General features: G+C 39.1%; 3 protein-coding genes across 4 annotated transcripts; 1 reads left to right on the forward strand and 2 right to left on the reverse strand.

The window, feature by feature from the left end:
• Positions 1–2,123: 2,123 nt before the first annotated feature.
• Positions 2,124–5,055, reverse strand: LOC114157146 (macrophage mannose receptor 1-like). 2 transcript variants are annotated; one of them, XM_028037971.1, is made up of 5 exons: positions 4,849–5,055; positions 4,324–4,406; positions 3,817–4,197; positions 3,231–3,584; positions 2,124–2,883 (listed from the first exon to the last, which is right to left on the reverse strand). In XM_028037971.1, exons 2-5 carry the CDS (start codon positions 4,355–4,357, stop codon positions 2,528–2,530), a joined length of 1,125 nt encoding a protein of 374 aa, XP_027893772.1. In that variant the 5' UTR covers positions 4,358–4,406; positions 4,849–5,055; the 3' UTR covers positions 2,124–2,527. The 2 variants fall into 2 exon arrangements, with proteins under 2 accessions (XP_027893772.1, XP_027893771.1); XM_028037970.1 differs by having other exon boundaries at positions 4,324–4,409; positions 4,849–5,054.
• A 373-nt stretch (positions 5,056–5,428) lies between these two features.
• On the reverse strand, positions 5,429–8,465 carry LOC114157156 (macrophage mannose receptor 1-like). Its single transcript, XM_028037992.1, has 5 exons — positions 8,251–8,465; positions 7,721–7,799; positions 7,155–7,535; positions 6,568–6,921; positions 5,429–6,260 (listed from the first exon to the last, which is right to left on the reverse strand). The coding sequence occupies exons 2-5, from the start codon at positions 7,752–7,754 to the stop codon at positions 5,917–5,919; spliced, it is 1,113 nt and encodes a 370-aa protein (XP_027893793.1). The 5' UTR covers positions 7,755–7,799; positions 8,251–8,465; the 3' UTR covers positions 5,429–5,916.
• Positions 8,466–11,414: 2,949 nt separating this feature from the next.
• On the forward strand, positions 11,415–14,030 carry LOC114157133 (kinetochore protein SLK19-like). Its single transcript, XM_028037949.1, has one exon. It carries the CDS (start codon positions 12,223–12,225, stop codon positions 13,600–13,602), a length of 1,380 nt encoding a protein of 459 aa, XP_027893750.1. The 5' UTR covers positions 11,415–12,222; the 3' UTR covers positions 13,603–14,030.
• The last annotated feature ends 1,559 nt before the right edge of the window (positions 14,031–15,589 follow it).

The raw sequence follows: 15,589 nt of genomic DNA on the forward strand, positions 1-15,589 counted from the left end.
ACAAAAACTACTGCAGTGCTGGCTCCATTTGTCTCCATCTTTGCCGGCATCTCCTACTCATCTGTCCAATAAAGACGAAGGGTTAATAAAGCACTGCTAAACTTTAGCTTTAATAACATAAAGCTACATCATTTTTAAAGTTTAATTTATGTCAGATTATGATTTCTAGGTTAATGTCAAGTTGTCATAACGAGGACATTTTGAATAATGTCCACTTTGTATTTAAAGTGTCATAATTTACCGAATGACACTTTATGACAAGTCACAAATATTCATGAAGACTCACTCACGTTCATGACGGTCTTGTTCACAACCCGTCAAATAAAATGTTACCAGCTTTTCTAAACAAAGAAAATCCAAATTCCCCCTGCCAGCAGGAACTAGTGGTTCAGTCCAATCAGCCTGCTGAGCCCTGGGCATCATTTGTTGTCTGGCAACTCCAAGGCAGCTAAGAACCGGCAAGAAACAATAAGAGTTAAGTCTTAAAACAAAATTAACTTTAAGTTGGTATAAATACATATATTAACTAAATGTTTGCGCTAACAAATAGAACAAATGTTTCCAAATCAACTAATAAATGTTTTTTTTATTGAAGCTAAAGTGTTATTATGTTTGTACAAAAAAATAAATTGTGCATTACAAGAGTAACCGACTCTGGAGTGTGGCCATGGGTCCGGCCATCACAGTGAAGCTACTTGCCTTAGGTTATGTATCCTGGATCTGGTGTGAACTTTCTGTTCAGCACTGATGTCAGTATTTGACTATTAAAATACTAAAGATCTTTATCCGTCACGAAATCCAGGGACTTGTTTAGCTGTGGTGAAATGAAACCACTTTTAAAAATATTTTCAGGATGCAGTGATATGCCTGGCAAGCATTTGAAGAAAGGAAAAAAAAAAACATCATTGGGATTTTAATTTTTTCAGTTTAATGCAAATATTTTCAACCATGAGGATTAGACAGTGAATAAACTAAACCGCCTCAGATTAGGTCATCCCATTATTTCCTCCTAATGGGAGAATATTTAATGAATAAAACCTTAAGAAGTACGATACATAGCTTCAATTTCTCAATTTAGAATTTTTGTTTTCTACGTATTTATGTGCCTTCATGTTGTGAGTCACATCTGTCACTTTGTACAGCAGCCCTGCTTCCTGACTGGTTTATTGGAAGTTAAACGTTAATCTGGAATGGTAAAGTAACTGAAGATGTGGAGCTTTATTACAGTTTCAATTATTATTATATTAATTTGTGTGTTATCAGTTAATTGTACAGGTAAAAACTAACTAGCACAAAAGTTGTAAACTAAAACCAGATTTTTTTAGGTGAGCTTTGACTTGTCACATGACTATTTAATATAAGTCGTATGTATTTTTTATATGACCTGTTGATTAATTTGTTTGAAGGGTTTAGATGCAATGACGCATTCTGCTTCTTTTTGAATAAGGGTGGAATTTTTGTAATACTTTACTGACATGATGTAATTTTTTTAAGGTACTTTATAATTTGTCCAGGGTTATCAAAAACCATCGATGGAAACCCAAGTTTAATGGTAACTGCTGAGAAGTATTTATACACGGCACCTTTTCTACTTCATTTACTTAGGACAGATGAAATTAAACTTCTCAGTATCCCTTTTTTATTCTCCACTGATGTTTTCCTCCCGTCTCCATGGCTACAGACGTGTCACAGTCGTCCGTCTGTCCAGGTGAGGCCCAGTTCTTATAGCTGACCACCTCGTCACTGACCCAGAACCAGAAATCCAGAGTGCAGTTATAGTGCAGACCCGTCCAGACATAATCAGTCGATTTTCTCCTGGATCTGTCTCTGATCATCCATGTTGGTGAAGAGTTGAAGTGATTCTGCTGTTTATTGGAATAAGAGTTAGACTCAGGAGTTATATGAGAAAACAACTGTGGTCTGTACTGACCTGACGTTCCAATTGCTTAGTTGGAAATAAACAGATAAAACAATATATGCCACTTACTGACGAATAGAAATGATTCTGAAATGGGTTTTTTTTTATTCACTGTGATTCAGACGAGGGAGAAGGGGAGGGAAGGATGGTGATCATAATTTTTTTACCAGGGCTTTTTGTTTGGGACTAAGAACCAAGCTTATGGTAGTCATACACTCGGTTATTTATTTATTTAGGTAAAGCAATACAAAGATGCATAAAATCAGAAAGAAATGTCTGGAAAACAGCATCCATGACAACCTCTGGAGGCACAAGATCAAATATTGGCAACAATAAGAGAGAAACACATCATCTTAGTTTTTCAAAACATCAGCATTGTAAAAGCTTTTGGTCCAGCTGTGATTCAGGCAAGAGTTTTTAAAGAATACACCATGTATGATACAATAGCTTTTACTTTGAAATAGCTTCTGTGATTTGAATATAAAAAGCAACAATATTTTTCTTACTGTAGTGGTTTTAAGAGACAGTCTGCATCTAATCAACATTATCTCGTCTTTGGACTCATCGTTCCTTTGGTCTGCTGTGGCCCTAATGCCACGACGTAGAGCTTTAAACCTTAGAGCAAAGGAAGTTCAGTTCCTCTGTGTCGTTTCTTTGGAACCATCTATGTTCTCCTCCAGCCTGCATGGCTCCAGACGTGTTACAGTTGTTCATCCATCCTGCTGAGGTCGAGTTCTGATAGCTGATCTTCTCCTTACAGACCCAGAACCAGATGTTCTTGAAGCAGTTGAAGCGCAGACCCAACCAGACAAAAGGAGTCGATGCGTTCTTGACTTTCTCCTGGATCCATCTCTGACCATCCATGTTGGTGATGGTGACCAGGTCATCATTTCTTTCTTCACGATCTCTGCAGTAGGTCAAGGCCTCCTTCCAGGTTTTATTTTCTTTGATCAGGATCAATTTATCTGTCAGAGAAGATCACAGGACAATCAAAATAATTCACACTTTAGGTTTTAGGTTTAAGCATGGAGAAACAAAAATATATTTGATGGACATTTTTGAAATTTCAACTGTTTTTGAGAAATATAAAAATGAAAGAAAAAAATCTTTATATGTTCAAACTCAGTATTTTTTCAAAACATAAAAATATATATAAATATATACATACTATAGACAAGTATAATATCTATAATATGTTAAAACATGTTAACTATTAAACCTATTTAAATATATATATATATATATATTTTTTTTTTTTCCACACAACACTAGTCATTATTTTATTGTGGGAATATTTATTAGAACATCTCACCATCATAACAGATGAAGGGTTTTCTTCCATCACAGTTCTCATTCTTCCATCTGACTCCATCACCAAACACAGTCATGGCACATTGACCTCTGTATTCTGGCTGATTGTCAAACAATTTTGTCCAGTTTCTGAAAGAGAAACTGCTTCCATCTGACCACCTCCATTTCTCTCTGAACAGACCAATTAAAATGTATGTATCATCTCCCACAGAGCTGGTTTCTTTCTTCACTTCTTCATCCTGTAGTTGCTTCGTTCCACTGATCAGGTCTGTGTGTTTCTCTCTGCAGTAACTCTGAGCTTCTGTCCAAGTTTTCCTTTCTTGAATCAAGTGATATTTCTTGGATGAATTTCTGTCTGTGATTAAAAAAATATGAGCATCAGCTGAAATAAGTATTTTCTTCCCAGAATACAATCGTAAGTCAAACATTGTAACAAAAATATCACGTTCAAGTACCCAAATCTCATAGTTAAGTATTTTCTAATAATATGTTGGTTATTCTTAGTCGTACTTTGTTTTATTCCTGATGAAAATTTTCCATCCAAAATACTGGATTTAAATTCAACCTTAAAACTCAAATGTTCTCACCATCATAGCAGAGAAAATATCGAGGATCATTACAGGACAGGTCTCCCCACTTCAGGCTCTTCCATATGTATCCACAGTTCTGCCACCCAGTTGCATCATTTGGTTCTCCTTGGTTCCAGTTTGTCTCATTTTCATTGAACTCCAGTCCAGGATCAGACCAGTGCCACTTTCTGGTACCATCTGTTTGATAATACAGACCAATCCAAGCTCCACTCCAATCTCCAGGTAAGATGTTGTTGAGTCTCTCCATGTCCTTCATGTTAGTCACTGTGGCCAGGTCAATGTGTTTCTCTCTGCAGTACTGCTGAGCTTCAGTCCAGGTTTTATTCTCATTAATGTAGTGAAACTCATACAGCTGACAAACAATCACACAATATTGACCTAAAACAGATGAAAATACTCAGTGGATTTATTCACAGCAGAGATTTAAAGCACAGTATGTCTATTACACTACTGACTTTATGATCATTTTATTCAAATAAACATAGTTTATGCAGAGACACTCACCCATCCAAATGAGCAGGACCAGAGTCCACTGCATGTTTGATGCTAGTTGTTGTGTCTGATGTCGTTTTCCCACAAATTTGTCTCTGCTGGAGAAAATGTGTGTAAAATATAAAAACATAAATTCTAGCAACAACAAATCTTTTTGTATCTGTGTGAAGATAAATCCTACTAAAATAGACAGCACTCTTCATACAAATGTCATTGAATATTTACAATAATTCTATTGTATTAATACTGAGGATTTTTACAAATGTGCCGTTCAGGAAAACACAGAGAGCAGCTGCTTCCCACCATGACATGTAAAACAGACACACATTTTAATAACTATAAATCCTACTTCACAGTTTACACAACTGTGTCAGAATTCACCATCACCTCATTAAATCACACTTTTGTTAAGAGATATAACATTACATAACATTAATATCAAGAGCAACACAGACATCTGTTTCAAAAAAATAAACACATGGATACACACCTATAATAAAATAAATGTCTAAGTTTGAGTTGAGGATAAAAACTTACATCTGTGGTTCTGCTTCTGCTGCCTTGGCGTCTCAATGGACCTTCTGTTCTGCTGTAACTTTTCTAAGGCTGGACTGTTTTTGGGAGGAATTTGAATATTCAAATATTTAAAAAAGGCAGATATTTAGGTTACCATATTTGCAGTTTAATAATATATGTCTGTATTGATAGATTTTTAAGGAAAAGTCTCTGTGTTTTATATTGATACAGTTTTACATCGACTAAAACCACAGAACATTTTTCTTTTCTTTTTATGTTTTAACCTAAAAAGACATCTCATTTACGTTTTATTCCAAGCTTTAGTTTCTTAACAAAAAGATAAATAAATAAAAAAAAATATATATATATATATATATATATATATATATATATATATATATATATATATTTTATTTTTTTTTTTTTATTTTGTTTTAAGCAAGATATTAAAAAGATAAAATAGGTTAGGCTAAAGGAAATTTAATAAATAAACTCATGTATTTAACAGAGTAAAGTTCATTCTGGGACCCTTAGATGCACAAACGTTTCTTGGTTAAAGAGTTTCTTTTCATTATGAAATACAGGCATGAAAATTACAGACCAGATATTTTTCTCTGCATACTTGAAGTTTGACTAACAGACTCTTTTCTCAAGCTAATAAGAGAAGTGTGGTTAAGAGTTTCCTGCTTCTCAGATATTCTTCAATCTTTCAGAGATCTGATTTCAGATGTTTTTTATTAATTGATATTTTAAATTTATGTGAAGCTTCTGGAACAACTTAAAAGTTGGGATGAATGTGAATAAATGCAGAAGAACTGATGTACCAAAAGCAAATTACTCAGCCTGAGTCTTATTAAAATGAAAAGAACACAAAGATGTTCATTTCTTTTTTGGTCTTTTATGGTTTATTTTACATCTTTATTGACATACGCTGATACATTTGTGTCTTTTGATTATGTAGATACTCAACATGCATATAAAAGGTTTTAATTAACATTAAATTTGGTCTTCAATCAAAAAAAAAACAAGATTTAAGTCCTGGAAGTTCAGATCTAAAGACACTTGGCTAAAAACAACTACTGCTGGCCTTTACTTAGAACAGATGAAATTAAACTTCTCAGTATCATTCATTTTAAACCACTGATGTTTTCCTCTCGTCTCCATAGCACCAGACATGTCACAGTCGTCCATCGGTTCACCTTTGGCCCAGTTCTTATAGATGACCACCTCATCACTGACCCAGAACCACAAATCCAGAGTGCAGGCGTAGCTCAGACCCATCCAGACATAATCAGTCGATGCGTTCTTGACTTTCTCCTGGATCCATCTCTGATCATCCATGTTGGTGATGGTGACCAGGTCATCATAATGATCTCTGCAGTAGGTCAAGGCGTCCTCCCAGGTTTTATTTTCTTTGATCAGGATCACTTCATCTGTCAGAAGTTCAGAAACAGACAAAATAATTCATACTTTCTGTCTTAGGACGTTATTTATAAACAAGAACAATGAAATATAGCATGAAAAACTAAAATATCTGTGATTTGGGAGAACATTGTGAAGTTTCAAGTGTCTTGTACATTCATGATTTAAGGTAAACATATTCATATTTTCAAGTTACTTCAATATTTTTTTCTGAACACAAATATAAAACTGCGTATGGATAGAGGAATAGATTCGACAGTTTTATTGTCACACAGTATTAATTATTTTATTGTGGGAATATTTATTAGAACATCTCACCATCATAACAGATGAAGGGTTTTCTTCCATCACAGTTCTCATTCCTCCATCTGCCTCCATTATCAAACACAGTCATGGCACATTGACCTCTGTATTCTGGCTGATTGTCAAACAATTTTGTCCAGTTTCTGAAAGAGAAACTGCTTCCATCTGACCACCTCCATTTCTCTCTGAACAGACCAATTAAAATGTATGTATCATCTCCCACAGAGCTGGTTTCTTTCTTCACTTCTTCATCCTGTAGTTGCTTCGTTCCACTGATCAGGTCTGTGTGTTTCTCTCTGCAGTAACTCTGAGCTTCTGCCCAAGTTTTCCTTTCTTGAATCAAGTGATATTTCTTGGATGAATTTCTGTCTGTGATTAAAAAAATATGAGCATCAGCTGAAATAAGTATTTTCTTCCCAGAATACAATCGTAAGTCAAACATTGTAACAAAAATATCACGTTCAAGTACCCAAATCTCATAGTTAAGTATTTTCTAATAATATGTTGGTTATTCTTAGTCGTACTTTGTTTTACTTCTGATAAAAAAATTTCCATCCAAAATGGTGGATTTAAATTCAACCTTAAAACTCAAATGTTCTCACCATCATAGCAGAGAAAATATCGAGGATCATTACAGGACAGGTCTCCCCACTTCAGGCTCTTCCATATGATTCCACAGTTCTGCCACCCAGTTTTGTCATTTGGTTCTCCTTGGTTCCAGTTTGTCTCATTTTCATTGAACTCCAGTCCAGGATCAGACCAGTGCCACTTTCTGGTACCATCTGTTTGATAATACAGACCAATCCAGGCTTCCCTCTGACCTCCAGCTGAGATGTTGATGAGTCTCTTCATGTCCTTCATGTTAGTCACTGTGGCCAGGTCAGTGTGATTCTCTCTGCAGTACTGCTGAGCTTCAGTCCAGTTTTTATTCTCATTAATGTAGTGAAACTCGTACAACTGACAAACCACTGGACAATATTGACCTAAAACAGATAAAAATACTCAGTGGATTTATTCACAAGACACTTTAAAAGTGCTGTAAAGCAATTACCTAAAATACTTTAATGGTATTGTATTCATTATTTTATCATCTAAAGTCTTTTTGGTGCAAATTCAACATAGTATATTTGAATAAAAATGCCAACATAATTCATGTAGCGCCACTTACCCGTCCAAATCAGCAGAAACAGAGTCCACTGCATATTTGCTGTGTCCGATGGAAATGTTTTATTTTGACTGATTTTTTTCTGTTGGGAAAAAAAACATCCATGTAGAATCAAACAACAAAATCTAACAATAAAAAAATCTTTTTGTAGCTAAGTGTGAAAATAAATAATATAAAAGTCTGCACTTCATCAAACGTCCTTGAAGATTTATGAGAATTAGTCTTTCTTTTCTACATTTACTGAGGATTTTATAGGTCTAGGGAAACAGAGGTCAGTTGTTTTCTACAAAAATCTAAAAAAAAATCAACAACCACAAATGTTATGAAGAACTGAAAATCCGTCTTAAAAATTTCATTTTAATTCACCATCGCATTATTAAAACATACTTCTGTTAGCATAAAGAACATGGACAACTCGGTATTACAAATATTATAACTCGTATCAACAATTAAAGAAAGGAGAAGCCATTAATATGGATCCTTCTACCTACACACAAACAGACACACATCTGATAATAGACTGAAAAACTTACAGTCAGTTAGGTTCTCTTGTGTTGAAGTAAGTTAAGATGTTCTTGTTCTGTTGCAGACAGATCTGTTTTCTCTGTTCCGTCTGACAGGTAACCCTCAGTGTGGGGAGAAAATTTGAATATTCAAACATGCAAAAATATAAACATCACATGTCTAAGCTAGATGTAGCGTTAAAATGGGTCAGTATTGATAGATTTAAGGATAAGTCTCTTTGTTTAACATCATTTATTCAGTCAATCATTGTCATTTTTTTCCCCCAAAACACCAAACTGGTTATGAAGAACTACAGTCTAGCTACATAAACTCTCTGAAGAAAAATGTTTTTGTTCATGTAATCAGTTTCTAGTTCACCATGCAGAGTTCCTTCTGCACTTGAACAATAAAGCTGACATCTATAGTCTGTACTATATTTTAAATGCATATTGAAACCTCTGATTGGTTTCTTGGTTGTATCAGAATCAGTGTTTTCCACAAAAACTGCAATGGAAACACTGTTTTCACATCGCACCAGTCACTTGATCAACAAGCGTATTTTTATACATAAATGTATAACTAAATGTCTCTGATAATGTAATGTGTTGTGTGATGTGATGTCTTTCTCTGGTCTTCATGTCCATTTGCATTTTACAGTAATAAAAACTGATGCTTCCGCCTGGAAACTTTTCAGAGAGTAGCTGTCATAAAAAACACACCCACACACACACACACGCACACACACACACGCACACTTGAAACTTGTACATTTTTACCTTTCAAGCTCACAAAGTCAAGCATAGCGATTAATCAATGAATCAATTGATTTCTTTAAATCAATTGTAAATGTCCCTTCTCATCTTCTTTAATGTTTTGTGATGTTATGTCTTCTTCTGTTCTTCGTGCCTCTGCAGCCATTTGCATGTTATCATAATAAAAACCGATCCTATGCTCACACACACTGTTTGCTTGTCTCCTCATAAAGCTAAACTCAGCACAGTGTCTGACTGTTTTTACTTCCCCCTGGAAACCTTTCAGAGCAGCTGTCATAAAAACCAACACAAAGCAGAGCCTGTGAAGAGTCTCCATTTGCAACCTGGACGCATTTTTCTAAAGATGTTTCCTTCATAGTTGCTCATAGCGACACAAACATCCTGCTCTTCCTAAATGAAAACTCTGCTGTCAACAAACTTAATCACCTGAGGAGAGAAATGTGTTCAAGAAGCTAAAGCATGCTGGGTCACTCGAAGCTGATCATACGGTTGGCAGAACCGTATGATCAGCTGTTTTTTTTATATATAATTTATTTTAAATTAAACTCAACTTTTGAGTCATCTTCAACAGGAAGAACAGACCCAGGATGACGTCATCTGACACACACTCAATGGCAAAGACACTCAGTTAAACGTGTAAATGAAAACATTATTTTGACAAAGAACAATTAAACTTCTCTTTTCAGTGTGAAAAACTGACTTTGTGCTTCGGTGGGAAACAGAAGTCAAAGTCATTTTTACTTCAATAAGAAACAGCAGCTCATTATAACCACATGTGAACTGACTTTTCTTGCTTCACATGGAAACAAAGTGTCATTTGTTTTTCACTTTATGGAAACTGCATGTACTCTTTGAACATTCATGTTAAAGATTCAGATTCAGTCAACTTTAGCTTCTTTCTTTTTTAAAATTCAGGTTCTCATCCAGAAGCTTCTCTCACAGTGAGCCCCCACGGAGAGAAACGTTTCTCTCTGCAAGATGTACAGTTAGAGTGTCGGGGATCCTGTGCCGCGTGGAGAGTGAGGAAGTTTGAAACAACTGGATATTCCACGTGTTTATCGGACTGCTCCAGCTGGGGGGCCATGACTGGGTCCTCATGTCGCTTTAGCAGTCGTTGGGCCCCAGAACGCTGTTTTCTGGCGTGAGTCTGGATCAGGAGGGTTCAGCAACGCCGTCAACCTCACGTCACAGTGTGAGTTATTAAACATGTTTCTCCACGCATTTAAATAAAACTTAACATCATGCAGATTTGTTTTAGACTATATATTGTGATATTGTGAGAGTTGTGTGTTGGACTACACCTTCCTGGTGTTTGTAATTTGTCATATTTTAAGCTCCTGTTGTTTTTGAAGATTTTAGCGATGCTATTTTATGCTTACCACATTATAGCACGTGTTTTTTGTTGTTTTGTTGTTTTTTTTGCACTGAAAAATAATATTTCTTTGTTCAATAGAGCCTGAGTCAGTCCTAACAGTGTCTCCATCATGCCTGAGTCCTGGGGCTTCAGTAACTCTAAGCTGTAATGTTGGACCTCCATCTGCGGAATGGATGTTCTACTGGTACCAAGCTGCTCCTGATCGATCTCACACATAAAATACAAAACAGAACCTGAGGAACAATAAGACATAAAGCAACAGAAATTCTGCACAGTTAACTTTTTCCGTGCAAAACTCGTGAATCTGTGACATACTGTAAAACATTTTTCTTTGCCTGCACACTTCAGAAAGACAAATCGATCTACTTACAGTAGAACTCGCCCTTCGAGACAGAACCAAAGTCCCTGATCCTGCCTGACCATCAACCCTCTTGGATGTACTCGTTATTTTACTCATAGCTTTACCTTTGACATCTGAGGCAATGTTTGTGGCTGCCTTTTTCAAGTGAGGCCTAGCGATAGCAAATCCTGCCTTAACTAATGGTGAGACAAAACGGAATCATTTTGAAAATCTAGAACCTTTTCTGCGCCCACTCATCACAGGCGCTCCATAAAAACCAGGCAGAGTACCTCCTACCTGGTTCTGATGATAGTGTACAAAACGGTGGGGGTCATCTCTCGGATTTATCAGAGCCATATTTGTCACAAATTTATGCAATTCTTCCTCCTCTGATGCTTCTCACACACTTTGATTAGAATTTTTTTTATTTATTTTTTTTGTATGAATCAAGCAACAATTTTTTTCACTCTTGATTTAAAAAATAAATAAATGAATAAGTTGCTCACATGCAGCACAAGGCATAGAAATGTTTGAAGCAGCAGGTGCTAAAACGTCCAAAATCTTACTTTACATGTCCTCGATTCTCTGAATCTGACTGACCCATAAATTAATGGGTCAGTCCCATTAATTTATGTCCATTAAAGTTGTTTAAATATTTGGAATACTTTCTTGTTTAATCCATAGTTTTCACATCCCACTGTTTTTTTATTTCTTTTTTTTTTATTTCTACGCAATTATGAGGGATGGAGGTGAAACCAGAAACTGCTGCTGCGTCAGTGACTCAACAGGCTGTTGCTAGGTAACCAAAGAATGAGTGAGTTGCTAGGTAACCAAAGAGTGAGAACATTATTTGATTCCACCAACCTTGCTTAGCTAGAGAGAGGTTGAAACATAGACATAATAAAAGAATAAGCAAATCCACTTTCTTATCCAGTGAGGCCAGAGAGTCGGAATTGGTGGCTTCCTAGGCATCAGCTGGGTCAACCAGCCCGCCCGTTTCCCCTTTTTCTGTTTTCGGGCACAATGTTTCCTTTTGACCGTTGGTCCTCGCACCCTGCTGTGCCAGTCCATTGTCCTCAAGAGCCGCTGTCTCCCAAGTGCGGATTTCAGTCTTGGTGACATATTACCAGCTGAACTGTCTCCAATAGCCATCAGCTAAGCCGAGCTGCATTCAGCCATAAAGTTTATTTTTATTCAAACTTCAGCAGTTTTCTAGTTGTTCTGCTGAGGTAGTGACATCAGTTTGTGACATCACGCAAAATGATGTCACAAAGAGTGATGCACACTTTGAGCTAGAGTGCATCACAAAGCTGCACTCTTGAATTCTACGGTCATAACCACTGCAGAAGAGAGAGCGAGAGAGCGAGAGAGCCAGAGCACGTAGAAGGATTGTTCTTCTAACAAGAAATTGACAACGAAAGCTTTTAAAAAGGCAAATCCTAACAAACAAATAAAGAAAACCATTGAGCAACGTTTGGACTTTTGGAGCAACTTTTGACAAAAAAGATCAACAATGAATCAGAGCAGCAAAGCGTCGTCTTCCGATTCTGACCAGCAGACCTTAGCTAGAGAGACTCAAAAGCTCCAAGGCATCTTGAAAGAGGTCAACTTGATGTCCATAGAGAGACATTCTCTGATAAAAACAAACGAGGAGCTAAAGATCCGAGCAATAAAGACAGAAAAAGCTACACATGAAAAAGACAAGCTGCTTCGGGAGAAGGATGAGGAATTAAAAAAACTGTTCGACCTAATCAAAACTTTAAAGGAGGATATCAACACACTGGAGCAGAAAACCACCGACTTGGATCTGAAAAACATTGCGCTGGAGAAGGAAAAGATGACCTTAGAAAAGGAAAAAAATAACCTGAAGCAGGAAAACACCGCCCTGGTGACAGAAAAGACTGCTCTGGAGCAAACAATCACCACCCTGGAGGAGGACAACACCACCCTGGGGCAGAAAAACACTGCCTTGGAAAGGGAAAAATATGCCCTGAAGCAGGAAAACTGCACTTTGAAACAGATAAACTCCATCTTGGAGGAGGAAAGCACCTTCTTCGAGAAGGAAAAAAATAACCTGAAGCAGGAAAACACCGCCCTGGTGACAGAAAAGACTACTCTGGAGCAAAAAATCACCACCCTGGAGCAGGACAACACCACCCTGGGGCAGAAAAACACTGCCTTGGAAAGGGAAAAATATGCCCTGAAGCAGGAAAACTGCACTTTGAAACAGATAAACTCCATCTTGGAGGAGGAAAGCACCTTCTTCGAGAAGGAAAAAAATAACCTGAAGCAGGAAAACACCGCCCTGGTGACAGAAAAGACTACTCTGGAGCAAAAAATCACCACCCTGGAGCAGGACAACACCACCCTGGGGCAGAAAAACACTGCCTTGGAAAGGGAAAAATATGCCCTGAAGCAGGAAAACTGCACTTTGAAACAGATAAACTCCATCTTGGAGGAGGAAAGCAACTTCTTCGAGAAGGAAAAAATCTCCCATGAACAGAAAAGCATCTTCTTGGAGAAGGTAAACACTGCCCTGAAGCAGAAAACCACCGCTCTGGAGCAGAAAAGCACCGCGTTGGAGAATATAATCATCGCCTTGGAGCAGGAACACGCTGCCCTGGAGCAGAAAAGCGCTGCCTTGGAGAATATGACCATTGACCTGGAGCTCGAAGTGGAACAGCTGAACCACGGCCTGAGGGACAGAATGGAACAGCTGAACCAGCAGCGATCTGAAGAAGAAATCCACGAAGACGTTCAGGTTCAGTCAGTTTCAGACCAGCCACAGGAGCAGCGGTCTATATTGAGTCGTGTGATCGGAGGCTTCTCCAATAAGCTTCTGAAAATGTGTATTGACACTATCAGGTATTGGTTTGAAAGATTGAACTTCTAAATAAAGAAGAGTCATGAGGGCTTCAAGCTTCCTGCTTGATTATTGGTGGCAGAAAAGCTTGAGGACAACAGGATTGCGGTGTCAGGGACACATGGGGGATGATGGCGGAAAAGCTTAATGCTTGAAAGATGTTGGCAGGAGAGTTTGAGGCCCACAGGACTGTAGTGCCATGGGAACTTGAGGCCCTCAAACTCAGGTCTCCTTCGTCACCAGACGATTCCTTTGTCGCCAGGGTCATAGAGTTATATTATAAACTCTAGGTTTGTTTTTATTTTAGTTAGGTGTCGGATGAAGAGCTTGGGGCCAGGGCTTCGTAGCGAGTCCTGTCAGACTCCCGGCCTCCCTTCAGGGCTTTGTAGCAAGTCCCGTTGGTCTCCAGGCTGACCTCCAGGGCTTCGTAGCGAGTCCTGTCAGACTCCCGGCCTCCCTTCAGGGCTTTGTAGCAAGTCCCGTTGGTCTCCAGGCTGACCTCCAGGGCTTCGTAGCGAGTCCTGTCAGACTCCCGGCCTCCCTTCAGGGCTTTGTAGCAAGTCCCGTTGGTCTCCAGGCTGACCTCCAGGGCTTCATAGTGAGCCTTGTTGGTCTCCGGGCTCTGACCTCCAGGGCTTCATGGCGAGTCCTGTTGGTCTCCCGGCTCTGACCTCCAGGGCTTCATGGCGAGTCCTGTTGGTCTCCCGGCCTGCATCCAGGGCTTCGTGGCGAGTCCTGTTGGTCTCCCGGCCTGCTTCCAGGGCTTCATGGCGATGTTGGTCTCCCAGCCTGCTTCCAGGGCTTCGTGGCGAGTTCTGTTGGTCTCCAGGCTGACCTCCAGGGCTTCATAGTGAGTCTTGTTGGTCTCTGGGCTGACCTCCAGGGCTTCGTAGCGAGTCCCGTTGGTCTCCGGGCTGACCTCCAGGGCTTCGTGGCGAGTCCTATTGGTCTCGCAGCCTGCCACCAGGGCTTCATAGTGAGTCCTGTCGGTCTTACGGCCTGCCTCCAGGGCTTCATGGCGAGTCCTGTTGGTCTCCCGGCCTGCTTCCAGGGCTTCGTGGCGATGTTGGTCTCCCGGCCTGCTTCCAGGGCTTCGTGGCGAGTCCCGTTGGTCTCCAGGCTGACCTCCAGGGCTTCATAGTGAGCCTTGTTGGTCTCTGGGCTGACCTCCAGGGCTTCGTAGCGAGTCCTGTCGGTCTTACGGCCTGCCACCAGGGCTTCATAGTGAGTCCCGTTGGTCTCCGGGCTGACCTCCAGGGCTTCATGGCGAGTCCTGTTGGTCTCCCAGCCTGTGTAAAGGGCTTCGTAGCCAGTCCCGTTGGTCTCCAGGCTGACCACCAGGGCTTAGTAGCGAGTCCTATTGTTCTCCAGGCTGACCACCAGGGCTTAGTAGCGAGTCCTATTGTTCTCCAGGCTGACCTCCAGGGCTTCGTCGTGAGTCCCATCGGCCTCCAGGTTCCTGCTCTGCCGCCAGCATCCTCCTAGGTTTCTGCTCCTCCGCCAGCATCTTCCAAGACTGCTGTTCCGCCAGCGTCCTTCTCAGATTCTTTTGTGGTTCCTTTGTTGTTTCCAGTTAATTCTGCCTTATTTTTCACATCTGTTCTTCATTGGTGAGTCTAATTATGTTTATTTCAAGTTTCTTGTTATTTTTGTTTGTTCTATTTAGGTTGATTTAGTCTACTTACTCCTTTGTGTTTGTATTTTGGTTATTTCCCCTCGTGATCCTCCAGCAGTTGGAAAACAAGGGAATCTAAAATTATTGATTGTATATTGATTGTATCTTTTAGAAAAAGACATTTTTCTAAAAAAATTTTTTTTAATTTTTGGTTTCTTTCCTAGATCCAGTGTGACACGTGCCTGAGGTGGTTCCATCAGGCATGTGTCGGAAGCCCACCAATTGAAAAAACTTACCAGTGCTTTGTGTGTTTGCCTTAGGTACCAGAGTTTGCTGTGGTGTGCTAGTTTATGTATGTTGTATTATGGTTAATAAATTACATTTTGAAAACTATGTTTGATA

The sequence above is a fragment of the Xiphophorus couchianus genome, chromosome 14 (genome assembly GCF_001444195.1).
Source record: "Xiphophorus couchianus chromosome 14, X_couchianus-1.0, whole genome shotgun sequence".
In the NCBI taxonomy this organism is placed as follows: domain Eukaryota; kingdom Metazoa; phylum Chordata; class Actinopteri; order Cyprinodontiformes; family Poeciliidae; genus Xiphophorus; species Xiphophorus couchianus.

What these genes read in the sequence shown, in the direction of transcription:
- LOC114157146 (XM_028037971.1), bottom strand. Translation starts at nt 4,357, where the DNA reads ATGCAGTGGACTCTGGTCCTGCTCATTTGGATGG. An exon ending in ATATTTTCTCTGCTATGATG is followed by an intron (nt 3,585 to 3,816) that starts GTGAGAACATTT and finishes TTTTAATCACAG; the next exon opens with ACAGAAATTCATCCAAGAAA. An exon ending in ACCCTTCATCTGTTATGATG is followed by an intron (nt 2,884 to 3,230) that starts GTGAGATGTTCT and finishes CTTCTCTGACAG; the next exon opens with ATAAATTGATCCTGATCAAA.
- LOC114157156 (XM_028037992.1), bottom strand. Translation starts at nt 7,754, where the DNA reads ATGCAGTGGACTCTGTTTCTGCTGATTTGGACGG. An exon ending in ATATTTTCTCTGCTATGATG is followed by an intron (nt 6,922 to 7,154) that starts GTGAGAACATTT and finishes TTTTAATCACAG; the next exon opens with ACAGAAATTCATCCAAGAAA. An exon ending in ACCCTTCATCTGTTATGATG is followed by an intron (nt 6,261 to 6,567) that starts GTGAGATGTTCT and finishes AACTTCTGACAG; the next exon opens with ATGAAGTGATCCTGATCAAA.
- LOC114157133 (XM_028037949.1), top strand. Translation starts at nt 12,223, where the DNA reads ATGAATCAGAGCAGCAAAGCGTCGTCTTCCGATTCTGACCAGCAGACC.